At 41.0% G+C, this 27,358-nt stretch overlaps 1 protein-coding gene across 3 annotated transcripts in view; it reads left to right on the plus strand.

Annotated features, from left to right (window-relative positions):
• The first annotated feature begins 3,038 nt into the window (after positions 1-3,038).
• Positions 3,039-27,358, plus strand: part of DCBLD1 (discoidin, CUB and LCCL domain containing 1) — a 68,883-nt gene continuing 44,563 nt past the window's right edge. For 2 of the 3 annotated variants that reach the window (XM_023254739.2, XM_045057955.1), the window contains exons 1-2: positions 3,039-3,272; positions 25,139-25,351. In XM_023254739.2, the coding sequence (XP_023110507.2) occupies positions 3,053-3,272; positions 25,139-25,351 (433 nt within the window). In that variant the 5' untranslated portion in view covers positions 3,039-3,052. Of the gene's footprint in view, positions 3,273-14,015; positions 14,291-25,138; positions 25,352-27,358 lie in introns of those variants that run through there. The other variant, XM_045057954.1, reaches the window with a different exon arrangement.

A 27,358-nucleotide genomic window follows, 5' to 3' on the forward strand; every position in this document is an offset into this window, starting at 1 on the left:
TGGATTATGAATGGAGAGAGAGAAGCACCTGTATTTGTTTTCATTGTATCTCCATCAGATTGTTTTGCATACAGAAAAGTTCAAAATGTATTTCTAGGGTTGAATTTATTGAATAACTGAAAAAGAGGGAGCATTCAGGAAGTAGAAGCCTACTTGGGTTTCAAATTTATATCCCATTTGGTCTTCTTCATAGATCACAACAGGGTTACCAAATGTTAAGGATACAATTGATGAGGTTGTCAAATTGAAGCACAATCTAAAGCTTTCTAAATACTTTAGAATAATAGGCTTGCAGTTCTGTTTAAGTTCTGTCTTACCTAAGCAATACAGAATACATATTATGTATTCAAAACAAGGCATCTCTGACCAGCTAGCTGCCCCCTATTTTCACAGAAGAGCTAGCAAATGTAAACATAAACTGCAGTAAGATATGCAAAATATGGAAAGACTGGATGGTAAATGAGGAGACAGGTTAAATGTGGAGTTGCTCTGTGAGAAACCCTTCCAGAGAGGTTTCACATGATAAGCAGTTCTTTCATCTTAATATGTGAGATGCTATAAGTGGATCCTAATAATTATAACTTCAATAGAATCTCCAAACTTTAAGTTCTGAGATTCCACGATGCATTATTTAAAAAATCATAGTGGAATCTTCTCAAGAGTAAAACAGACACACATGCTGAACATGAAAGTCTATATGATTGAAGTAGATCAATTTGGTAAGGTCTATGTATTTCATTATATACAAAACTATAATTGACTATCTGCTGTATTTTCATAGTTTTCTTTCATTATGCTTTGCTTTTATTTTTTCAAGAAAAACATGGCATAATGAAAGCCCTAGGATCTAGTTGGCCTTCTTGTTCGGTCATTGTTACCAGATCCTAAACCTGGCCTCTGATCTGGCTCAGGATTCTGTTGTAGAATAGATTAATTCATTCCCATGAAAGTATTACCTGAGATGGAAAAGGTCACCTCTGGGAGCCCACCTGGCTCACCCTGTGAATTCCTCACTTGTAAACAATACTCTCATTGTCTTCATTCATTGCTCACAGATCCTCACCTGTTGGAGGGCAGCAGCAGCTGCCCCAACTCACTTCCTTAGAAGGAATGAAGAGAAAAAAACAAAAAAACAGGGAAAGCTGGAGTTAGGGAGTAATTCAATGTTTTAAAGTATCCTTTATGTTTATTGTGTGAGAATATTCAATTTTTTCATGGGTGTGAATTTACTTTTAAATATATATTTTTTAATATTTATTTTGAGAGAGAGAGAGAGAGCACAGGAGCAGGGAAGGGGCACAGAGAGGGAGGGAGAGAATCCCAAGCAGGCTCCCTGCTGTCAGCAAGGAGACCCACGCGGTGGGAGTGGGAGCTGGATCTCACAAATGTGAGATTATAACCTGAGCCAAGATCCAGAGCCCCTTGCTTAACTGACTGAGCCACCAAGGTACCCCTGAATTTACTTTTAATACAAATGTGATAAACCTATTCATTGAGTACTTCTTACATGCTAGAGCTGTATATACATACTTTATTTCCTCACTGTGACAGCCAGGACAATTACGTATTCTATTCCCCCAAAAAAGTGAGGCCCAGAGAGGATCAATCCTAGTCAGTGGCTGATCCGGGATTCAGGCTTGGATCAGCCTCATTTCTAAAGTCCAAGCTCTTTCCCGTAGGCTCTGCCGTCTTTGAGAAAGCAAAGCCCAAAGACAAACTCATTGGAAATTTCAACAGGGTTTTTACCTGGTTAAAAAATAATGACAGACGAAAAAATGAATGCATGTATAAACAGAGTCTATCCGGGTATCCAAAGAGCATGCGGCTGGCGAATATTGGACCTCAGCGGGGACTAACAGATGTTAACTATGGCTGCGTGTTACCTAGGAAAATTGCAGGGTGCAGCAGTGGAGGAAGCACGGGAGACCTGCAAGCAGGCTGAAGGTATCACAGTCTTTAAAATATGTATTTAATCTGTCCACGTTCATTTGCACTGCCGCTTCCCCATTCAACTACTCAGTAATAGCCTTGTAAATCTCCACTCTTCATGCTTGCCCTCCCCCAGCCCCGCCCCAGCCCTTCTCCACACCCCCGGAGAATCAGTTCGCGCGTCCGAACCTTCCGTGGCTGCTCTCTAGTCCGAGGGTCAAGTTAAACAGCCTTTATGTGGCCTTCCAGGCCCTCCACGTTCTGGCCCCTGCTGCGTGCACGGGCTTCCACCTCTTGCCATGTAACCACCTGTGCACCCTGCTCCAGACCTGGCCTTTTCCTCCCTCAGTTCCTTCGCACTCTGCGGCTGTCTTCCAGTCCCCCGCCCTCTGCTTTCCCAAATCCCACTCAGTCTCAGTTTAGAAGCCACTTTTTAAGTGAGGCCTCTCCTGGCTGATTGCTCCCCCGCGGTCTCTTCATCCGCCATCTAATTAGATCTTCCTGAATGTGCTCCCCAAGTAGTCTTCATGTTACCTATTGCAATTTGCATTATACACTTTGCCTGATTATTTTTAACGTCTGCAAGTGTCACAAGGGTTTATTTAGCACTGTGCCTGCCTGCCACACTGCTGGAACTTAATAACTTTTGAATGAATGAATGGAGGGACTTGAATTACATTTTAATTGTCACCATCATCAACCTATCAAACAACATTTCGAGTTCTCCAGTGCTGCTCTCCTGGCTTGCCCGTCCCCGTGGGGTTGGCAAAGCCCTGGTGGAGAGCAGCCTTTCTGACGCACCTACCGCGCGCTCCGGAACTCTGGGGAGGACCTAGGCACAGCGGGGCTCAGGGCAGGTCCTCAGGCCAGGTGTCCCTCTGTCTCCCAGGTTCACGTGCATTGGGGGAAGAGCGGCGGAAGAAAAGGGGAGAGTGAAGCGAGGAGCGCCGGGTACCTACTGGAGACCGCGGGCCGAGTCTGGTGCGCCTCTGGCCTCTCGGCCAGCAGCCGCCAGGGAGCTCGACTTCCTCCTTTGGGGGCCGGCGCGCGGGGCTGGGCTGGGCTGGGCTGGGCTGGGCGGGGCGGGCGACGCCCCCGCCGGGCTGGGCTCCCAGCCGCCCCAATGGGATTCAGTGCGGGGCCGCGGCTGCGCCCAGTCCCGGCGGCGCGCTCGGCCGCGGAGGAGGCGGCCCGGCCGGGGCAGCGGAGCCTCTGCGCCCGCCTAGGGGAGGCCGAGCGAGCCAGGCTGGCGCCCGGGGGGGCCATGGTGGCGGGCGCCCGCGGTCTCCTGGCCCTCCTGCTTGTGGTCTCCGCCCCGCTCCGGCTGCAGGCGGGCGAGCTGGGTGAGTGGAGCGCGGCCGGCGGGGGTGGGCCGGGCCGGGCCTGGAGGGACCCGGCGCGGGAGGAAGTGGGGTCTCCGCCTGCACCCCGAGGAGTCCTGCCCTTTCTGGCCGACGGCGGCTCGAGTATAAAATAAGTTACTGAATTTCGGATCGTTCCCCCACCCAACTCCTTCCTTCTCCGCTCAACGAGAGAAGCAACTCGACGCCTGCCCGCGTTCGCTCTTCTTGCCCCGAAGCCGGGCTCACTCGGCTCCCAGACTTCCTGACTCCGCCGGCCCCGGGAGAAGTGACATGGCCCCGAGGTGGCGACCCCGGCCGTCACAGGGGAGAGTCGTGTGTGGGGACGCTGCGCCCAAGCCTCCTTTGACAAGGCTGCCGAGTTGCTGGGCGGCCGGGGCCCTCCGTGCGCGGCTGCGATCCTAGCGGGTGCGTTCGCGGCTTGTAGGAACCGGGGGCAGATGTTTCCCCGGGGTTGTGGCCAAGGGGCCGGCGGGCCGCCCTGCCGCTCCTCACTCGTGTGCAGCCTGCGCCCCAAGTTGGAGTCCTGTGGCTCCTTCTTGGGTGTTTGAGCGAGTCGACTCCCGACCAGGCTGCTCTTTCTGTGGACCTGGTCCTTGGTTTCAGGTTGGACGTAATTAATTAATCCACAGCCCAGTTTGCCTCTGCGCATCCACCTGATTAAAGCAGTAAGCCGTTTCACCAGCCCTAGACAAATCCTTGTTAATTAGTTCTTTCCTGATAGGGCAGCTTTCTGCGGCTTTTCAGTTCATGTTTCTTTCCTTCCCTACTTCTGCCCCTATACAACCGAGGTTATTGAATAGCACCAACCATCTAGAATATTTTGACAGCTCTCCCACCCCCACCCGTGTTTTCTAATGAAGCAAGTTTCACTTTTTTTTTTTCCACTGAACCACTTATCCATTCCCAGTCTGAAGCATGGCTACTTAAGATGTTACTGGTGGTTCCTAAGTTTGCTTACATACCAATTTATTTGTTTCAAAGCTGAAGTTTAGACAAAATATGCCTTGGCACTAATAGAATGCTATGCATGCCCTAAAAATTTAATAAATATGTACGCTTTGGGGGCACCTGGGTGCCTTAGTCAGCTAAGGGTTGGACTTTGGCTCAGGTCATGATCTCACAGTTGGTGGGTTCCAGATCCAAGTCTGGTTCTGTGCTGACAGCTCTGAACCTGGAGCCTGCTTCAGATTCTGTGTCTCCCTCTCTCTGCCCCACCCACTCTCACACTCTGTCTCTCAAAAATGAATAAACGTTATAAAAAATTTAAAAAACATGTATGCTTTTATTGAATATGTAGGATTTTGATCACAGGTATTTTAAGCACTTAAAAAATGTTTCTCATCACTGTTTGAAGATGCAATTTTCTCTTTTTAAGTTTATTTATTTCAGAGAGAGAGAGGGGAAGAGTGGGAGAGGGATAGAGAGAGAGAAAGAAAGAGAATCCCAAGCAGGCTCCACCTAGCAGGGAGCTGGATCCTGGGCTTGATCTTACCAACCATGAGATCGTGTCCTGAGCCAAAATCAAGAGTCAGGTGCTGAACCAACAGAGCCACCCAGGTGCTTCCCAAAGATGCAACTTTAATACTGCAGGTCTCTGAATCCCTGTGACACTGTGTCCCTGTACTAATCTGGCCAAAACTGCCATCCATCTTTACAAAGAACTTTCAGATGTGGAAGATCATCCAGGCTGGTGAACAGGTGCTTGGTAGAGCAGTTCTCAGGGAACAAGTGTGATTGCTTAGATTTTTTATTGAGCTTCAAATTTGAGATTTTATAGCAGTTGACTGGTGGAAGATGATGTTGTCATTCGAGTTTCCATGAAACATCCTATATGTTTAGGATGTTAAAAGAACCAGTAAAGGCATAAGTATTCAATCACACAAAAAAAGCAAAACTTAGATTTGGGACATTTACTGAAAAAAAAAAAATCTGGGAACTCTGGTTCTGATACCTCTTGAATGAAGCAATAATCAGTCATTTTTTTCTTTTAATATTTCTCACATCTGTGATGTTCCTAATTAGCCCTGGGTCACCTGTTTGGCAAGTGTCCCTAAGTTTAAGCAGGCACACCCATTTGGTCTTGAGATATGCTACTGGCTGTGGTTGGATGGTGGTCATAGGTGTTATTAGCCATCTTCATGTTTACAAGAGGGCAGCCCTGGCGTAACGGTCTGTTTTTGATGAGAAGAGGACCGTTTGTTCCATTTTACCTTCATTATTCTGGGAGTCAGCCTAGTCTGGTGCTTCTCGGGTCCCAACCTGCCTGATCACGACTGTCTTGGGAAGCTTTGTAAAGCCCCAGCTCTGGATTGTGAATCAGAATCGCCCATGGGGTGGGGCCTGGGAATAGGCACTTAAAAAAAAATTCCCCCAGGTAATTCTGATTCAAATCAGCTTTGAGATGGCGGAAACATTTTATAATGTAAGGATTATGATAAATGGCTACCATCTGTGTCATGGACAACTTAATATTACACTTTCATTCATTGTGTTCTGTTTCAGGAAATGAATGTGATACTTTAATCTGAATATTTATAAGCCTAGTCAGTGAAATTATTCCAGTTTTTTATGTGAGAGTCTGGAGAAGCTATACTGGTTCCTTTGTAGGGCTGACACTTGCCTATCTGGTGCTTTTGCTCTCTTTCTTTCTTTCTTTCTTTCTTTCTTTCTTTCTTTCTTTTTCTGTCTGTCTGTCTGTCTGTCTATCTGTCTTTCAAGTGGCCACCTCTTCTAGTGTTTATAGCCTGCCAGGCCCCAGACAGTAGGACTTGATGAGCAGGATTTGGTCTGACGTCTGCTGCTTCTTCTGCCCTGCTCCTCTGGACCTAGTTAACTAAATTGAGATATTTATACGGATTGTTTCACATGGTTTTTGAACTTCATAACACCACATATAAGTTAATCTTTAGTATTGATTCAATTACTATAAATCTGTAGGCTTGGACTTAAGTCTTCTTACCTTGATTATAAGTTTTGAGAATAAAATACCCTAATTCATGTGAAGATTTTGTGCTAACTAAACATCCCTGATTCTCCCTTCCCCAAAATATTTGGAGATGTGTATGAAAGATTTCCTCTTTGTGATTGAAGTGTTAGTGAAGAGTAAAAATAAGCAGTCAGTGTCTAAGGAAACTTGTAAGCATAGAACTGGATACTTAAAAATTGCCTTAAAAATTCTGCCCAACTCTTATCTGTTACTATTGGAAGGTCTGTTCTTAAGTCCTCACTTGTGTATATTTGGTTAGAGATGGGACAGCAGATGTCTGATGTTCTAGGTGAGTGGCTTCTTAAAAGGTAAGCACAAGTTTATTTGGGTAGCTTCTGTATCAGTGTTTGTACCCACCCCAGACTTTCCATCATCTCTGAGGTCTGGGGTTCTGTCTGCCCTTTAGTCTGTAAGTTCTTGAGGGAGTGACTGGGATTGTCGTCAACATCCTGGCACCTGACAGAGGTACTCAGTAAATGTTTCTTGGGTTGAACTGAACAATCTCTTCATGTTTGGGAGATTGTCTTCAAATTGTTTCCTAATTAGTAGAAACTAAGTAATAAAGAATTTACTCAAGTTCTTTATGAAGGTTCATCTGGTGCTTCCATTAATTAATTTGGTTAGCAAGCCCAGCCCCTTGGAATGCTTTATTTCTGTATGTAAGGATGCCTTTTTTTTTTTTTTAATGTTTATTTATTTATTTTTGAGAGAAAGAGAGCACAAGCACAGGTTGGGGGTGGGGGGCAGAGAGAGAGGGAAACAGAATCTAAAGCAGAGAATCTGAAGCAGGCTCCAGGCTGTGAGCTGTCAGCACAGAGCCCGATGTGGGACTCAAACCCACAAATCGTTAAGACCATGAGCTGAGCCAAAGTTGGACACTTAACCAACTGAGCCACCCAGATGCCCTGTCAGCTGGGTGGCAAGGATGCCTTTTAAATGAAAGAACATCAGAAAGAAGAGAACATGCCAGCAGAACATGGACGGTGCCTTTTGGCTACAGTAGATGTAATTTGTACCACTCAGAAACATTAAGTTGCACCATATAGTTCAGAAAGGAAGTTGTGTTAAAGGATTCATTAAACCAAAGGATGCTATTATGATTTGAACTCTGAGTAGTGTCCTGAACTGTATTTATTAACTTTTTATTTTATTTTATTTTTTTTTAATTTTTTTTTCAACGTTTATTTATTTTTGGGACAGAGAGAGACAGAGCATGAACGGGGGAGGGGCAGAGAGAGAGGGAGACACAGAATCAGAAACAGGCTCCAGGCTCCGAGCCATCAGCCCAGAGCCCGACGCGGGGCTCGAACTCACGGACCGCGAGATCGTGACCTGGCTGAAGTCGGACGCTTAACCGACTGCGCCACCCAGGCGCCCCTAACTTTTTATTTTATAAGTTGAACTCCTTAAACTTGTGGTACTGAAACAGACTTGAAAATCACATACAAAACATAACTTGGAAATAGGCTAGACATCTGACATTTATAAGGAATTATGTTTTTATTTTTAAGACGCATGGGAAAGTGAAATTAACTGCACCATATATCAAAGGTTTTAGTCATGTTACAGCAGAAAGAACAAAACAAAACCAAAACAGCTTGTTCAGGGAAATGAGGAAATATTTCCTGTAAAGTTTTGGACTTACTGCTATGTGTGTCCTATAGCATAAAGTCTACCCTATACATATTAGAGTAACAAATTTCGTGTTTTTTAAGGAGATAATAACATAACCTCTCCGGAGTTGCACTTAGCACATGGTAAAAGCTCAATGAATGCCAGCTATCTTACTTTTCATTTCTGTTTATTACTACTAATTTGAAAAATATGGGGTCCCTTTGTTCTGCCTCCCCCACTGCTTCTAGGACCTCATTTTCTTCCATGCTCCCCCATACTCCCAGCCATACTGGATTTCTTGCCATTTTTCAAAGATAGCAGACATTCATCTGCCTTAGAGCCTTTGCACATGTTGCCTAGAATAGGCCTGCCCCAAATATCTACATCACTCCCTCCCCCTTCAGTCTTTGTTCAGATGTTACTTTCTCAGGCAGAATGTCCTAATCACCTGTAACCCTCCTGCCATCCCCCAGGACTCCTTCTCCCCACCTTCCCTGCTTTCATTTTTCTTGGGAGCACTACCATCTTCCAACAGAATATATCATTTACCCTTTTATTTAATTTGTGTGACTTCCCCCTAGAAGAATGTCAGGTCTGGGAGGAACTTTGTGCTTTGAACAGTGGCCACCATATGATGGGGCTCAGGAGGGGATGTGTGCTCCGTGAGGACAGGGCGGGTGGGGGGGGAGAATGCAGTGGAAACACAGTTCCTGCCCTGTTGTTAAAGACTCAAAGCTGTGACTCTAGCTGAGACTCAAAACCAGAACAAGACAAAGTAATAAAATTCTATGTCTAGTCCCATTGTTATTTATAGACAAAAAGTCTGAAATATGGGTTTAAAATAGAAGAATTCATTCTGGTATATTTGAAGTTTGGCTTTGAGGATAAACCCATAAATATCACCAGACCTTCAGATTTTTTTTTTTCTTTAGTATATGGCGTAATCTTGTCTTTTTGCAACTGAAGAGTCATGTTGATGTCATTTTCCAGATGTTCTCTGCTTTGTATATACATAAAAAAATAGTTGTTTGCCATGGGGGTAGGGGAGTGGGAGAGACTTAATTGTTGGGAAAAAACCACATGGCGATTTCTAGCCCAATGTAGAAATAAATTTTAACTGTGAGCTCTAGTATGCTGAATCCAGACCAACTGTCAAACTTGCCTTTCAGTTGGATTGAAGAGAGTTTATTTTTGTTTTTTGGTTTTGTTGTTGTTTGTTTTTTGTTTTGGCCAGGGGGAAGGGGGAAGGGAGGATAATAGGGGAGAGTAGAGATGAAAGGAGCTTTTTATAGTCTCCACCAGCACCTGGTACAGTTCTTGGTAGAGAAAGGGTTCCAGATAACTATTTCCTAGTCGGCGCATGAATGGTGTGGCTGAGGTTTGAGAGAATGAAGTGAATGGTGATATTCACTAAGTTGTTGTAAACAGAATTGCATACATGACTATTGTGATGACTTAGGAAACACTCTGAACGTATTCAAGAAAATAATTAAATTCAACTCTGAAAAGGTTTGAGAATCTTTGAGACTCCTTTACAGGCAGCACCAGGAAAGCTTCCATGAGTTAGGCACTGGCAGTCTTAAGAATATTGCAGCAGGTGGTATTGGAGCAGATGAGTCGAAGGTCCCCAAGATCTCCAGATGCTTATACATTGAGGGCATCAGGGGCCTATTTCACCTTGAAAATCACTGGGACAGTGTTTAGACATTTGTGACATTATCACTGTATTAAACCACATTGTCATGTATGCCTTGAGTGTTTACTGCCATTTCAACTTGATCTATTAATCTAGCCTTTGTGAACTATCTCTCTGGGAGCTTTTATGCTGTGTGAAATTGTACCTAATATGTGCAGAAATGTCTTGTGTCTTATGTGTGGTAATTTTAGCTTAGATGGATTTTTTTTGTAAGAAAAGCTGCAAAGAATAACCTTGAAACAAGGTATTAGCTAAGTGGTTTTATTTTACCCCATTTCTCCCTTTTTATAAAGCTACACTGGAGCTTCACCCCCCCCCCCAAAAAAAAAACCCCACAAAAAACAAAATCAAAAACAAAAAAATTTCTCTTAGGATGAGACTTTCTTTCCTGACTGCTTTCCCAAACATATTCCCCAATGCTTACAAGGCACAACAGTTGTGGAATAAAGCAGGGTGTCGATAAATAATATTGTACTGACATACCATAATCCTGCAAGGAAACTGTTACACAGAGAACCAGTAAGGACAAGTTTTTGGCGCGCACACACACACACACACACACACACACACACACACACAAATACAAATATATATCCCCACAACCAATGTACATATGCACACAGACACTTATATACTATCTACTTTTTTTTTTTTTCTAAATATTGGGTAATAAAATTTCATCTCTAAACATGTGTAAGGTGTAAAGAACAACAATAAAACTAATACCTGGGTACTCATTCTACTACCTAGTCTGTGCATGCTTTTATATTCTGCTTCTTTTTCAACTTCACATTTTATTAAAAGCTTTCACCACCATACTGTTTGGGGAAAAAAATTCTAAGTTTATATTTATATTTAGAATTAGCCTCAGGGAAACCAAAAACTCATTTTCAAGTCCTTTACTGCTACTGAGGAATATCTAATGGGAAAATGGAATTTTTGTCTTGTCCAATCGGCTATGGGTCTTGTCCAGATTTTTGTCTTTTGTGTGTTTCAAATAACCCTTCCTTGCTTTCGGAGTCAGAAGAAATTTGCCCATACTATATTTGAGAAAATTATTACTCTGAATGTAGTAAGGATCAGAAAGGTAAGATTCCTTGGTCCTTCCTGGATGAGATTCTTAATTCATACTTAAAGGACTCAACTTTGTCAATGATTAGACTATTTGGAGTTTATCTTTACTGATAACCACATTTGTTTTATATTCATTTTCCAACTCAAATTACTACCACCATTATGGCCTTTTAATTCAGTGGCCAACATATTTACATTTTACAGGAAGGGAAAAGAACAGTCTCTCTTTCATCACAAAATTAAAATCCTTGGAAATTAGTACTAATCTAGTTCCATTTCATGATTAAGTCTGTTTAGTGGATATGCCTAAAAGTTGTGTATGAATTATTTTTTAAAGAGCACTCTTATTCTTGAAAAAAGGGAAAGAAAACTGTATTTCGCTATTCTGTCAAAGTACAAGGCCAATGGATATTAAAAGTTAAGAAGTACAGTAAATTTGAATTACTAGTGCGTAAAACTTCCTACAGGAAATGTAGGTAAAATCTCTGTGAGACTCACTTAATTTTTAAATGGCTGAATGGATTTAATTCAGCCTTCTTATGGCTTTTCACAAAAGCAAGCTTGCCTCATATTGAAATGTGGTTGATTTCAGCCCAAAAGAAGAAACTTTTGAGACTTAATAGTCCATAGGACCACTGAAACACGAGAGCTGTTTATTGAATTGCTCCCATTCTGAGGAGTTTAGAACAGAGGCTGCTTATTTTGAGAATTACATGGACCATGATTTGCCTTTTTTCCCCTGAAAAAGCCCTTGCTTTGCCAAGAGACTAAAATTGAAGATAGCCTCCAGATAGAGAAATGCCCCAGTATCTACTGTTGCTCCTAGCTCCCTAGGGTCTAAAAATCTATGAAACCTTCTTGCCTTGTGGGTAGGAAATTCTTTTCTCTTTCTGTTTTTCATCTTCTTACCGCCCCCCCCCCCCCGCCCTTTTCATCCTCTTTGCTACAGTTGCTGTGTTGTATTACTAAGATCTTAACAGAAAAACTTCCCCTCCCTGAGGTATTTGACATCTGTTAAAGACCAAATGGCATTTCTCTCCCAAATATTTCATTTGCGTTTCTAAATAGTCTCTTATATTACTACAGTGCACTGAACGCCCCTAAAAATATTGATGGTGCCGTCTTAGTATCATCTAATAGTCAAGTCCTATTCAGATTTACCCAGTTGATCTAAACATGCCTTTTTACTGCTGCTTTATACAAAGAAAGATCCAAACGAGGTCCACACGTTACAGTTAGTTATTCTATCTCTTAAGTCACTTTTTAGGTACCAGTGACCGCTACACACATGTGTTTTGTTTTCCTGCAAGGAAATCAGGTTCAGCTATTTTGTGACACAGATCAATCTTAAATTAGACCAACTGGCTTCTGAGTTTTGTGTTTTTTACTTGGTGCGCTAGCCACTGTAATTCTCTATAACCTTGAAATTAGACCTAAAGACTTGATTAGATTAATGCTAAGTGTTTTTGGTGAAAGTACCACAAAGGTGTCATGTGCTGCTGATTGTGTCTCAAGATGCATACATTATTATTGTTATTATTGTCCCACTTTCTATCATGCTAAAAATGATCAGTGACTTCAGGAAGTGACAGCTTGATCCCTCCATTGTGAAGCTGCCTTTTTACTTTATGACCTGTAAATAGTCTGTGGAATTATAGTTTCTTACTCAGTAAAATTACTCTTCCCCATCAACATTTCATTTGGTGGTGTAAGCATCCATCGATCATTGCTTTTCCATGTAGATTTTTTTATGTCAATAAAAATTTAAAACCCTACCTTCATAGGTATGTTGATTTATCAAGTGGTTTTTGCATCTAATTGAATCCCAACAGTTCTGAGAGCTATGAAAGAAAGGAACTGAGGTCAGAAAGATTGAATCATTTACCCCAGGCACACTCACTTTTTTAAAAAAAATTTTTTTTAACTTTTATTCAGCTTTTGAGAGACAGAGTGAGAACGGGGGAAGGACAGAGAGAGAGGGAGACACAGAATCCAAAGCAGGCTTCAGGCTCCAAGCTGTTAGAGCCCAACACGGGGCTTGAACTCACAAATGATGAGATCATGACTTGAGCCAAAGTCGGATGCCTAACTGACCGACTGAGCCACCCAGGCTTCCCGAGACACACTCACTTTGAGTGTCCATAATGGGATACAGGTGCGTGTCCTACAATCCTAGATACCTTAGGATGGTCTCCTGTCCTTCATCTTCTAGGAAAGCTCTTGTCCTGGGGAGATCAAGTTTAGTCTTAGAGAAACACATTTTCAGGAAGCTATTTATGCAATAAATCTTTAACAGTCTTTGGTTTCTCTTAGAGGTGATCACATTTGCTCCAGAAATATTAAGACTTTTTCAAGTCTCAATTAGTAGTTAACCATGTGTTTTTATTGCATTGTGATAAAGTCTGTGGTACAAGATGTGGAATGTACAAAGGCAGTATACTTTTTGGGGACTGTGCAATGTGATATGAGCTTATAAAGTTTATTTTTTCCTCCATCAACTCTTAATGTTTCATACTTCAGTAGATGCATGATAAGATACCATTTCTTTCCTAACTGAGATTTGCTATTTTCTGGTCAGTAAACATTGATTGCTTTTTACTTCTATATGGTACATATGTGTACGTTCCTAGAAAATTTCTCATCCTATTTCTTTGTGTATTTTCTACCATATACTCAAATAATTTCTTTAAAAAAATTTTTTTAATGTTTATTTTTGAGAGAGAGAGACAGAGACAGAGACAGAGAGCAAGCAGGGAAGGGGCAAAGAGAGAGGGAGACATAGAATCAGAAGCAGGCACCAAGCTCTGAGCTGTCAGCACAGAACCTGACATGGGACTCGAATTCTCAGACTGTGAGGTCATGACCTGAGCTGAAGTTGGTCTCTTAACAGACTGAACCACCCAGTTACCCCTAAATAATTTCTAAATTGACACTTTTTTCCAGGTGTCAGAAATGTCACCCTGGCTTAAATGTAGATCCTGAAATTTCTTATTGCCTGTTCTAGACGTATAAATGAAATCGTGAAAATAAGTGTCAAAGAGTTAAGAATATAGACTTGTTCCAATTTTAGGAATAGATATTAAAATAAAACCATATAAAACTGGTATCTCAAGAATTTTTCATTTTTGAAAAGGTTCACTGCAAGATCCCTATCTATTTTTTTTTTAATTTTTTAATATTTATTTTTGAGAGATAGAGTGTGAGTGGGGGAGGGGCAGAGAGAGAGGGAGACACAAAATCTGAAGCAGTCTCCAGGCTCCTAGCTGTCAGCACAGAACCAGACGTGGGGCTCAAACCCACCAACTGTGTGATCCTGACCTAAGCCAAAGTCTGATGCTTAACTGACTGAGCCATCCAGGAACCCCTGGTCCCTATCTATTAATAGGAATTAATTAATAAGGGCTCTTTAAGTCTCTTGCTATTCAGAGTATATCTTTCAGGCATCATTACCAAGAACCTTTTGAACACACAGAATTTCCAGGCCCTGCCTATTACCCAGATCCCAAGATGACTGGTGTGCCCACAGAAGGTTAAGAAGCAGCACTTTGATCCACTGAAAACTTCATTTACAGAGCATCTTTTAGGAGCCACCTTGGTGCTAAGAAAAGTGAACAACCTTTGTTAGAGGTAAAATAGCCACCTCTCATTAGACTGTCCCTTAATAGTGTGGTAAAAAGTACTTGCTTAAATAATTAAAGAGAGAGGGTGATAGAGTTTCTCATAAGTTTTACAAGAATCCCTGAATTAAACATGGCTACTTTCCTCATGTTAATTTTGAGACAAGAAGAGTAAGACTATAAAAAAATAATATGGGTTTTAATACTAATGGTGCTGCTCAGCAGTCATGTGAGCATGGGCAAGTCTTAAGTCTGTCTGCCTCAGTTTCCTCACCTCCACACTGGGTGACTTTAGCAGCTGCAGCCTTAAAGCGCAGGGACTGAGGTCCGTGGTTTCTGGAATTCAGGAGAGGTTCAGGTGCCAGCTCAGCCACCTGGGCCAAGTTACCCGGCTTCTCAGAGCCTCATCTTCTTCACACAGAACAGGGGCAATAACAAGAGGGATGTGGGATGGAAAAGGGGTGTTGGGGTCTTCAGTTGTTCTCTATTGGAAATGGCCTATCTTACAAGCTATGGGGTATATTCTTGGATGTTTGAGATATTACTTTCTATATGTCTGTATGCGTATGTATGAAATGTTTCATAATTTTAAAAAGGGAACTAATATTTATTATTGGTAAAATACGCTTATAAGAAGATCAGTAACATAAAGTCCCTTAGAATGCTCTATCTGCCACCTTTTATAATAAATGTTTAGTAAATGCCAGGTGTTATTAGCATTTTCACAATATTATGGAGATTTTTTTTTAACTATTCCAATAACATTTTGGTTCTTGCTGAGTTTTTGAAAAATGTATCTGGAAAAGTGACAACGTGTGTGTATGTGTGTGTGTGTGTGTGTGTGTGTGTGTGTGTGTGAGAGAGAGAGAGAGAGAGAGAGAGAGAGAGAGATGTTTATAGTTTTAACGAACTGAGATTAACTTTATCCACACTTGGTGTACTGGATTTTTTTTTTTTTTACTCCAGAGAGAAAAGTCAATGTCCATTTACACTTTATCTGAATATTGGCGGTGTGTATATTTAACATGGAACCAAGGTTAGAAAGTATAGCGCATGGTAGAAACAGGAAAGATTTCCCGCGTTTATCTTCACCCCCAGCAATTGTAACTTGGACATTACATCAACATCCTGACATTATTGGTAAAGGTCAGCAGCCGCTTTTCTCTAACTTCCTTATCCTAAGCATCTATTCAACAGAGATAAAATAGTTGTCTTAGACTTGTTTTGCTGTACAAACAAGTTTTTTCCCCTTTTTATCTCTGAAATTAAGCAACTTCTCTTAAAGAATGCATCCAATTTGTTACAAATTTCCCCCACAGCACTTGTGAGTTCACAACAGTGGGAAAATTCTTCCTTTTGAATTATCAGATTCACATAGTATAGTTTCAGTATCGTTCTTTAAAGTCTCAAGGCCAGAATCCACTTCTCTGCATCTCAGCCTTAATCCCAGAAGCCCCATCATGGAATCCCAGTGTGCATCCCATTTTTGAGAGCCTAGCCCAGGAGTTGGCCGGCCATGTGCCCTATGGAACACTACATCAGGAGACACCCACTGAGGAAGGGGTTCCCTGAGAATATTCCAACCTGTGTCTGCTGTGAGAACGTCACTGTGCACTCTAAGGGCTGTGAGATGGCCTGTGGCAAAGAAAAAGGTAAAATTCTACTGGTAAAATTTATCTTGCAGATCTTTTTTGGAGATGAAGACTTGACCTCCTTTTAAGTTTCCCAAGGACTCAAAAGCATACAGTGCCCACTTTGGGAGATGCTGTCCTAGCAGTCAGTGGGGCCCTGGATACATAATGGGGCAGGGAGCATTCTAATTAAAGCTTCTGACAGACTCTCTAACCCTTAACACAGGCTCACTCATCTTTACCATGCCCAATTGTGGTCAGGCTCTTTTTTAATGTTTATTTATTTAAAGAGGAAGAGAAAGAATCCAAAGCAGGCTCCACGCTCAGTGTGGAGCCTGACATGGGGCTTGATCTCATGACTGTGAGATCATAACCTGAGCTGAAATGAAGAGTCGGACGCTTAATTGACTAAGCCACCCAGGCACATGTGTGGTTAGGCTTTTTAAAGATGAGGAAAATTGATACACAAAAAAAAATGTTAATTTCTTAAGATCATGGAGCCAGTGAGTGAGGGAACTTGGACAAAGTCAGCGAACCCAAAGCAATATTCTTGCTACTTTAATATGTGTGGTAGTTTTAAATAAAAATATGGCAGTTAAAATATTTTGAATTCTTACTGTATGCTAGCCTTTATGCTTAATACTTTACTACCATTATCTCACTTAATGCTCATGATAACCCTGTGTGTCGAGGGAGGGGGACGATATCATTGTCTCTGTGATGATGAATTGTAGCTCTTTAAGAGAGGTAAAGGGACTTATCTAAGGTCAAACAGTCAGTACTGGGCAGGAGCCCAGTGTCCTAACCATTGTCATCTGTCACCTCTTAAGTGTATGGAAATACTTTATGAAATTAGAAAAGCAATAGGTGTGCAAGCCCTCTTACCCCACACCCACACCCCTTCTGTGATCTTTAACTTTTCCTTGGGAATCACAGAACAGGAGAGTGACCAAGAACTATGCAGTTCTTGCAGTTCTCTGTGGTTTTACTTATAGCACATTAATGGATAGCACTAAATTAGGTTTTGAGATTTTTTTTTTTTTACTGTTAGGTATGCTTCTTATGTGAACATTTAAAATGTTTGATGTCCTTGCACCCTGATGGAAACAGCCTCACATCATGTAAGGAGTCTTGGATAGGACCTCTTGAAATGACTCGTTTCATTTTCATGCATTCAAATTTATTTATTTTAAGTGGTTCTTTCAGCTGATAGGAAAGAACCACTTGGGAGTTTACATGGAGAGTTTACATGGAGAGTTTACATGGAGAGACTTTTTGACAATAAGTACCTTGTGTTTCCTTTTATTTTACTGCCAAATGTCTTTCATCTGCTGAGGCAAAAGTATCATCTTCTTTAGATCATTAGTCCTATCATTAGCTTCCATTATTGTACTTGGTGGCAATAAGGTCTAAAGAGATTCTAAAACAGTTTTGCAGAACTCGGTCCTATGCTTCTAATCTATAGCTGTGTCTTCTATCAGCATAGTATTATCCATTTTCCTTTCAAGAAAACGAAAAATTTTGAATAATTGAAGTTACCATCACAACTTCATTCTTACTAGCTTTATTCTCACATAACCACTTAGACCCTTCTGCTCTTATTTTTCCATTCCAGGCAACACACAACATAAAAAAGTTAAACACAGCTGAAAAGAGCAAAATTTATGAGAGAGTATGGCTGACAATGAAATTAGTAATACCTTGGGAAATCTGTTCACATTGCCATCAGACAAAGAACTGTAATAATTGCAAACTCCCCTTTGTGGTTGAAAAGATTGTAGTCATCAAGAGCTCACTTGATCTTAGACATGGGAAAAGATGTTCTCACACCCACACACAGGTGATTGTATATGGGTTGAGACCTGTTATAACTTGAATATTACAAGAGCAACGATACAACAGGAATGAAATCATGTTTCTAGAAATGGTTTCACTCTTGTGATATTTTAGAGCACTATTTCTCAAATTGCAGGTGGTGACCCATTAGTAGGCAATAAAATTAATTCAGTTGACACAACCAGCATGCTTTCAATTTAAAAAAATGAAGTGGAATAGGAAAATCATAATGCATTACATACGCTAAAAAGAATTGTAACGTTAGACTTGTTTGTTTCTACATGTGTGTGTATGTGTGCTTACTTAGATTGTAATGAAAAATCTTTTTTTTTTTTTTTAATGTTTATTCATTCTTGAGAGAGAGAGTGACAGAGACAGAGACAGAGCACAAGTGGGGGAGGGGCAGAGAGAGAGGGAGACACAGAATCCAAAGCAGATTCCAGGCTCTGAGCTGTCAGCACAGAGCCTGATGCGGGGCTTCAACTCACAAACTGTGAGATCATGACCTGAGCCGAAGTTGGATGCCCAACTGAGTGAGCCCCCTGGGTACCCCAAAAAATCTATGTTCTAACTATGGGTCATAAATTTTTTAAAATGTTTGAGGTCTGTTGTTTTCTTGTATGGATTAGTTAATAATTAATCTTAAAGGAATTTTTGCGTTATGTATTTTATGTCATCCAATTTTCCACAAGTGCAATTCAGTTGAAAGTTTTCTTCTGAAGCCTAATTCTTGCTTTGTAGTATTACAGAACTTAGTTCATACTAGGTATGTCTTAATTTCACTTTTCTGTTAGTGGAACGTGATTTCTTATCAAAGGGAAATAGTCTTTTAAGGAAGTTATTGTTTTCCTTTCTTAGTGGGTGGAATTAGAGTAGACTAAATAAACAGTTGACGCGTGTAGACAAGCATCTGGGATTTGTTTTAAGCTTATTTAGAAAATACCCTGTATATCCATATTTCCGGAACAGCTGATATTAAAAGCATAGAGACATATGCATTCATTTCAGGCATTTGGAGAATAGATATTGAGCCCATGCCTCTGGGAGCTGTCACTATACTCTCAGGAATTACTTGTTAGCACACCCCTCTCCTCTTGCCTGTGAGCTCCTTCAGGTGAGATCTGCATTATTCTAAATTCCTAGCTGTTGAGTGAGTTTTTAATGACAGTCTGTGCGTATTGGTTTAAAGAGACTTCTTTCAGTCTGTACCTTAAGGCTAATGCTAAAAGTAGCTTATGTTACAGAGAATATTAGGTAAATTTGGTATTTTTCATTATACTATTTTTCTGATATCTACATTGTGCTTTCATATTGTAGAGAATTTAGAAAATAAATATATCAATAAAATGAAAATCACTTGTAATCCTACATCGTAACACTTCAAACGTTTTCCCTTTATATCTATTAGTACACTATATCCCGTTTTTAAGTTAAAGAGAATTCTAAACCATGACTTTAACTTTTCCTTATTACCACATGGCTTGGAGATATAGTTTGACCATCCTTTTCTAATTTAGATTGTTTCCAAATGTTCACAAATAAAATACTTAAATTTTGTGTAGAGGTCACTTGGGGATCTATAAACTACTGAGTACTTAGCAGCTTTTTCCAAAATCTCAACTTCATCCAGTTTTGTTTTTTAAGTTGTTTTGAGAAGGGGTTTGATCAGTCTCACAAGTCGGCTATGGCTCCAAGCAAACCCCAGGATTTAGGCCCATCATGGAGTGACCACTCTTCAAATATTCCTCAGAGGAGAGGAGGAAATGACGGATAGTTTAGTCATCATGTGCTTTGGCCATTAAATTACAGTTCAAAGGAAGAAAAAGATAAACACTGGGTGGTAGCCACTTTTGAAGACTAGACAAGTTCCCTGTGGCAAAGCTTCCTCCTTCCCCTTTATTTCCATGCTCCCCCCACCCTTTGATGTTAGGTAGGTGACACTTGAACCTAGCGGTCTCACCCCACACTCCTGTATCACTGTGGCTCACTACCCATCAGGCCTCCCAACACCATATGGAGCTTAATCCTCAAAACCAAGGTGATATTTTTTCCCCTAAAGACTGACCTTCATTTCTTTTCATTTCAGTTTTTTTTTAAACTGAACCCTCATCCATAGCAGCCATCAACCTTCCCCCATCTCTTTTTTCTTATCCTGCTTCCTCCTTTTTTTACTCGAGTATTTTAAGGCAAATCCCAGACTTCATGTTATCATGCCATTTCAGCCCAAATATGTCAGTAGGCCTCCCTAAAAAAGGACATTTCTTACACAGCCTCAACATCATTATCACACCTAATAAAGTGAATAATACTTTCCTGATATCAGTACCCCACTTACCTTCTTGAAACAGTTTTATAAGGTTGGTTTTTCAAATCAGGATCCAAATGAGAGTCACTTGGTTGCTGTGGTTCTTCAGTTTCCTTTAGTTTAAAATAAATACATTCTATAATAAAAAAATAAATAAATAAATAAATAAAATAAAATAAATACATTCTTTTATGCCTCTTTATACAATTCATTGTTGAAGAAACTAGGTCAGTTGCACTAGCATATTCCAGCCTAGATTTGGCTAATGGCTTCCTTACGGTGTCAATAAACTTGTGCATTTCCTGTAGCCTGGAAGTTAGGTGTAAAGGCGTGATGAGATTTGGAGTCAATTATTGATTCACGTTTTGCTTTTTGGCAAGAGTGCTTCATAGGTGTTGGTGCGTAGAGCACATTTTATCCAACCTGGAGACACCTAGTATCTGATTGCCTTACTTGCAGTCATGCTGGGATCCATCAGTGAGTTTAGATGGTAACACATCTGGCACTTAAATTTTGAAGTTCTTTCTCAACTTTCTACCCAATGGTTTTCCATCTGTTTATGACTTGCAGGAGTCAGCTTTCTCTCATTAGGGAACTGTTCATTTTAACAGGAGGGTGTCATCAAAGTATCCAAAGGAAGGTCTGATAGGGCAGCAGTTCAGATGTTTTTTAAAGATTAAGCGTAAGTATTTGTTACAAAATCAAAGAAGACAAAAATGTTTTTTAAAATCCTAGAGCCATTGCTAAATCACCTGGGAATTGCAGTCTGGGATCCACCATCAGTAAAGTAGCCTTAAGGAAAGTCAGTATGCATTGTGTTTCCTCATCTGTAAACTGGAACATGTATAGCGCCACCCCCACCCCCACCCCCACCTCCCCCCCCCCCCCCCCCCCGCCCCAGACATAACACCCCATGCTCCTTAGACAAATATGAGGAAGATGGGTAATGAATTTGTTACAGAAAGATTTTCAAATAAAAGTGGCCTCCTTTATTGGTTGGCATTCCATATATACTTTTTCAATGTAAATTTGTATATTTTATTTAAGCATAGTTTAAATGCGAGAAACATACAGAATAACAAAATCCAACTAGTGTAGAAAAGTATAAAGTAGAAAATGAAAGCCCCCTCATTTTCACCCTCGTCAGCCAAAATTAACTACACTGACAGATTTTTTTTCAATTTTTTTTTAATGAAACTTTTTCTGAGATAACTGTAGATTATATACAATTGCAAGAAATAACACAGAGAAATGTCCTGTACCCTTTACCTAGTTACCCTCAATGATAACATCTTGCAAATCGCAACCAGGAAATTGACATTGACACACAAGAAATGGAACAAAGACTGATAGATTTTTAAATAATTTTTGTTGTCTTCCCTGTCAGTGATTCTTAACTACAGTCAGGTGATGAGTTAAACTACCAGAGTGTTAGGATGAGGTCATGGGAATATTGCTTCTCTATTGTTGATTATTTGCATGAATCTGCCTTATACAATCCATGATATGGTAGCCATTTTCTCTCCCTACCAGTTCTCTATTCTCCCCTTTGGCAGATTTCTAGTGCTTTTTTCCTCCAGCTTTATTGAGATATAATTGATATATGACATTGTGTTAGTTCAAATCTACAATGTGTTGATTTGACACACTTCCATATTGCAAAATTATTACCACGACAATGTTAGCTAACCCCTCCATCCCCTCACAAAATTACCATTTCTTTTTTTGTGGTGAGAACATTTAAGATCTACTCTCTCATCCACTTCCAAGTATGTATTACAGTATTATTATTCTATCTAGTTTTCTTAATCACACTATGGGAGGACAATAGGGTGAAAATTCCTGATGTAGTTAATACCCTGGGATAAATGTATTATATTAGTGTTTGCCACAGAAAACTCTAGAAATAGTCTCTGTCCATAGGCAGAGGTGAAATTACAACTTCTAATGACAGCTTGCTTTTTAACGAATTAGGACTCAGCAGCTCCTTTCAGAGGTTTTTTTTGGTTTTTTTTGGTTTTTTTGGTTTTTTTTTGTTTTTTTTGTTTTTGTTTTTTTGTTTTGGCAGAACAAAGACTCCTAGAGTTTCATTCTGATAGTTAATGGAAAAGAGAAATTTTCCCAAGGAGGCACAGATCCCCCAGGCAGAATAACGAGGGGAGTGTTGGAGACAAACCTGCTCACTTTCTGCCCCGTATCACCCGGTAAAATTAGCTTCCTCTTGGGCTTTAGAGTGAAAGTGATTGGTAAGAAGTGTAATTACAGGGTTGGATACACGTGATACCCTGGGATTTTCCTTTGTCATGACATGTCACTTAAAATCAAGAATACAATAATGATATGAAAGTTGATTCACATATAATTACCCTTCATTTTATATTTTGTAGTTGTGTTTTCCAAAAGAGTTCGCTTTTTCTTTTCTTATTAAAGCAGAGAATTTCATAGTAATAAAAGGCATTGACATGTTTGACCAGGTGAACTCTTGGCGGCATAGAGGGGGTTAGTTATGTGTGTATTTGTATGCATGATTTTTTGTGCACTAGCTTCCCTAGTGTTGCCCCAGCAGCATGCTCAAAATCATTGCCTCGCAAGGTGGGACGTGTCATAGAAATGAGCAGTCAGGGTCTGGTGGGGAGCGAGGGCACCTGTCTCCTTTAAAGGGGCAGCCACTGTGTCACTAGCCCCATAAGAATGCCTGCTGGCACGATTGCCATGTCTTTCCAGTTTTCAAGAGAAACTGTAAATTGGATTTTTAAACTGATTTTGTATGTTTATTTTTGAGAGACAGAGCGCCAGTGGGGGAGGCACAGAGAGAGAGAGAGAGAGAGAGAGTGGGGGGTGGGGAGAGGGACAGAGAATCCCAAGCAGGCTCTGAGCTGACAGTAGAGAGCCGGACACGGGGCTTGAACTCCCAAACCACAAGATCATGACCTGAGCTGAACTTGAACGCTTACCCGACTAAGCCCCCCAGGCTCCCCAAAATTGGATTTTTTAAACCAAAGCCTTTACAAGCAGGCAAATAATTCAAATTTTAAATCAAAGCCCTGTTCACTATGTGCTTCTGCACCACATGCTTCACTCTAGTATAATTTTCATTTAATTTTTAACTATTTTGTGCTCACTGCCAGAGATGTCAAGAAATAGAGCTGTCACCTCAGCCTTAACCAGACTTACAACGTCTGCCCCCAAACCTGCTCGCTCTCTCTCTCTCTCTCTCTCTCTCTCTGGACTTCTCTATTTATATTAGCCTCAGTGTTCCAGTCATTTCTAGACTCAGAATCTCAGTGGTTTGTTGTTGTTTTTTTTTCTCCCTCCTCTTGTCTTTCCCACTATAAGTAGCCAAAACCCAAGTCCAGTAATTTTTTTTTTCTTGTGAATATCTGTTTTTCTTTCCCTTCCGTTTCTAGCTGCCCCATTCCTAGCCTTTGTCCTGCTCCTCTGATCCAGATTCTCTTTACATCCTAATTCCTGTAGCATTGTCAAACCAGACTATCTTTTTTCCAAATACTTCTTTCATTATCTCCTTTCTCAAAAACCTGTATGGGTCTCTATCATCTTGCAGATAAATTGCACAGCTTCTCCCTAGGTGCCCAGGTTTCATAGTAGTTTATCTTAGTGTCCACCTGTGTTTCTGCTGGTTTTCTCTGACCCATCGCTTGGTAAGGTTAGTTCTTCTCCCCCCATCCATCCGCCTGTCCGGGGCTCTGGGAATTTTGTGGCAGTTTCTGGATTATGGGTGGATCTTCTCCTTAGACTTGTCTGCTGATAATGGGGTAGATTCTGAAGTTCTGTGCCTCCCCCTCCCCCCCCCCTTTTTTTTTTTTTTTTTTTACTAAGCCTCCATTATCATTTAGGCTGGGAGCCTCAGGGTCAGAGGAGAGTGGGATAAAGGAAGGCCCCAGGCCAGTCTTCCTCTAGCTCAGGAAGAGGCTAGAGGAGGAAGAAGGCTGCTCAAGTTGGCGCTTCTCTGTGGGAGACTTTGGGATGCAGAGGCCTCTCATTTTATTATTACTCTGAGAATTCCTTCTTCAGTTAATTTCTGCTTTCTCTCCCTCCAGCTAAGGGCAGAAATTCTTGCTTTTATGTGAAGCCAAACTAACCACAGGAATTTTGCAATTTGAATGCAATGTATGCTAATTTACCTTGCAACCCACCCAATTGTGCATGCACTTAGATATCTGAGTGAATGATTTAGTCATTTTCATCTACTGGAGCAACTAGTTGGTCAATTGATGTTTTTTCCCACTCAGAAAAGTCTTAAGAAAATTTATTTTAGTGAAGTGTGATAATTCACTGAAATCGATTCTCTCCTACCTTCCTCAGCACTTTAAGTTCCAGATATGGCACATAGCACCTAGTATTATATTAGTTGAACATGTGACCGTCTCCCGTTTTGCTCTTAGTTCTGCGAAGGTGCCCTTGCTGCTTTTTTTGTGTCTCTGACAATACCAGATCTAGTTACGTGGCAAGCACTCAATGCACTAGACCCTCGACAATCTCTAATGACACATCCTGGGTCTATCAGGAACCTTCACATCTGTGACTGCCATTAACTGAGATACGAATGTCAAATGGCTGCTAGCCTCCTACAGGTTCTCACTCTCCTCTCAGCCTGGGTCTCAGATTCTACCAGCAGCATGTGGAGCACATTTTCTTGTGTAGCAGTATGATGACCCTCTAAAGCAAGTCAGATTATTTTCTCCATCACAAACTATTGCGTGGCGTTGCCACAAATGGCAAATGTGTGAGTGTCGAGGGCCTGCAGTGCAAGTTTCAGTGGGTAGATAAATAGATGGTTAGAAAAAGTAGTGTGATTAAATGATGTGTTTGCCAAGGGCTTTCCATTCTAATATCGGAAACATTTTGATCAATATTCAGAAGATTAAACTGGGAAACCAGATGAAATACCCTGAAATAGTAAATAATTTCTTCTTCTTCCTCTTTTTTTTTTTTTTTTTTTTTTTTTTTTTAGCTTTTCTCTCTCTGCAAAGAAGGAATAAATACATGACTTGGAGATTGTACTAGACTCTCTCAATGCTCAATAAGAATTAATTTCACTTCTTTCATTCTTTTTTTTCTTTACCAGGTGATGGCTGTGGGCACATAGTGACCTATCAGGACAGCGGCACAATGACGTCTAAGAATTATCCAGGGACTTACCCCAATCACACTGTTTGTGAAAAGACTATCAGAGTACCAAAGGGGAAGAGACTGATTCTGAGGTTAGGAGATTTGGATATTGAATCCCAGACCTGTGCCTCTGACTACCTTCTCTTCACCACCAATTCCGATCAGTATGGTAAGAAAGATACTAGGTTTCTGTGAGCATGAAATGATTTGAAACTTGAGAGGGAGGGCAAATAGTGTGTTCATTAGTATTATAGCCTGGGAAGATTAGAAGAGAAGCTTGCTTTTTGTAAATTCTTAGCGTAGCTCATATGGATACACTTGCTTTGTAAGTTGCAACAAAGACATCTAAGGAGATTTAGTGTTAGCCTTACATGTATTCCAGGAGCTTTGTTTGCATTTATATCTTGCTGGGAAGAGAATTGGAGATGTATGGGATTTGGCTAAACATCTACAAGTCATTCATTCATGTGGCAAATATTTATTGAACAGTAATGGGGTATTCACGAACTCTGTGGGATATAGCAGTGAAAAAACAAAGTTCCTCCTTTCATGGAGCTTGCATTGCCGGGGAGGGGAGGTGGAAAATCAAATGCATCTATAATATGAGAGGTAGGGAGAAAGAAAAATAAGAATAAGAGGGGAGCCTGGGTGGCTCAGTCAATTGAGCATCCAACTCTTGGTTTTGGCTCGGGTCATGATCTCATAGTTCATAAGTTCAAGCCTGGCATCGGGCTTGGTACTTACAACACAGAGCCTGCTTGGGATGCTTGCTCTCCCTCTCTCTCTCTGCCCCTCCCCTGCTCATTCTCCATCTCTCCCTCAAATAAACTTAAAAAAAAATTTTTTTTTTAAAGAAAAATAAGAGTAAGAAAAATAAGGCATCCTAAGGTGATACAGGGCCTGTTTTTGAGTGGGTTTCTACTACTTCACAAGGGACGGTCAGGAAGATTTCTCCAGTAAGAGAACATTTGACCAGAGACCCAAGTGACTCGAGGGAATGGACCGTGCATGTCTGAGGTCAGAGTTTTCAGGGTAACGGAACAGCAAAAGCAAAGGACAGTTTTCAAAATAATCTTTTGAACTAAGCTTTTTTTGTGCTTTGTGGTGTGCGGTTAGTACATTGGAGTCTGCAGTCACTGTAACAGTGACCCTGTGATCCTGAGCCCAAGGAAACAGTGTGGATTTAGACAATTCAAAAACAAAGACAGAATCTTATGTACAGGGTCTATTGAGGTTAGAGGTTTTCTGAAATTCCCTATGCATACAACTCCAAAAATGATGCAAGTTTTGTCTACCTACTAGCTCTAAGGCAACGTCTCAAACACACACAACTTTCAGTGTTGTATTTGCCTTTGCACACAGATGTGTTTCCTCTCTCCTGGTCCCTCCTCCCAGCGTGGAGGCCCAGACTAGCCTGGAGACCGTTCAGATATGTGTGTTTATCTAACCCCCATGGGGGGAAGAAAAATCCAAGATTTTTGTATCCCTGGGAATATTATGTCTATTTTAATGATGACTGAATTGCTCTGACCGAGTAAAGATAGTTGATTTCATATGATTGGTTGCAACTTTTTAACTCCACGGTTTGATTCAAATGGGAAAAATGAGAATTCCAGGGTTGCTTAAGGCCCCTGGGAATACTTACTGGTGACCAAATGTGTATTATTTTTTGGAAGCACTCTTCAGGGAAACCCTCATTAGCCAGGAAATTTCATTCACATTCAGAGGAGAGGGTTGAGTGTCAGAGCTCTCCTGTAAAATGTGAGGCAAAGCACTGCAGGGCCAGAATCGGCTTTTCCACACTGGCGTCTCCAGGGGAACATCTACTTTCTTGAAAGGTGAGCAGTTAATTCCACCTGCTGACAGAGCAGCAGCGTAGTCCTCTGTTGTTTTGGGGCTCTCTCAAATCAGAGGCGAGGTGAGAAGAACTAGAAAGGGGAGCAAATCATTCCGGAGCAGGATTGGAGAGTGGAAGTGGCTTTCCCACACTGTGACTTTACTTCATCATCTCCTACGTGTATTCGCGAATATACAGAAAGGAAGAAAAGCATGGGATTAACTACATATTAGGAGGTAGATTCCCAGGTGCTCATGGTCAGCTTCTGGGCACCGACCTCTACATTTCTAGACTCTTGAATTTTCAAGACTTAGACCCTTCGCTAGGAAATGAGTAATG

The sequence above is a fragment of the Felis catus genome, chromosome B2 (assembly GCF_018350175.1).
Source record: "Felis catus isolate Fca126 chromosome B2, F.catus_Fca126_mat1.0, whole genome shotgun sequence".
Classification (NCBI taxonomy): Eukaryota; Metazoa; Chordata; class Mammalia; order Carnivora; family Felidae; genus Felis; species Felis catus.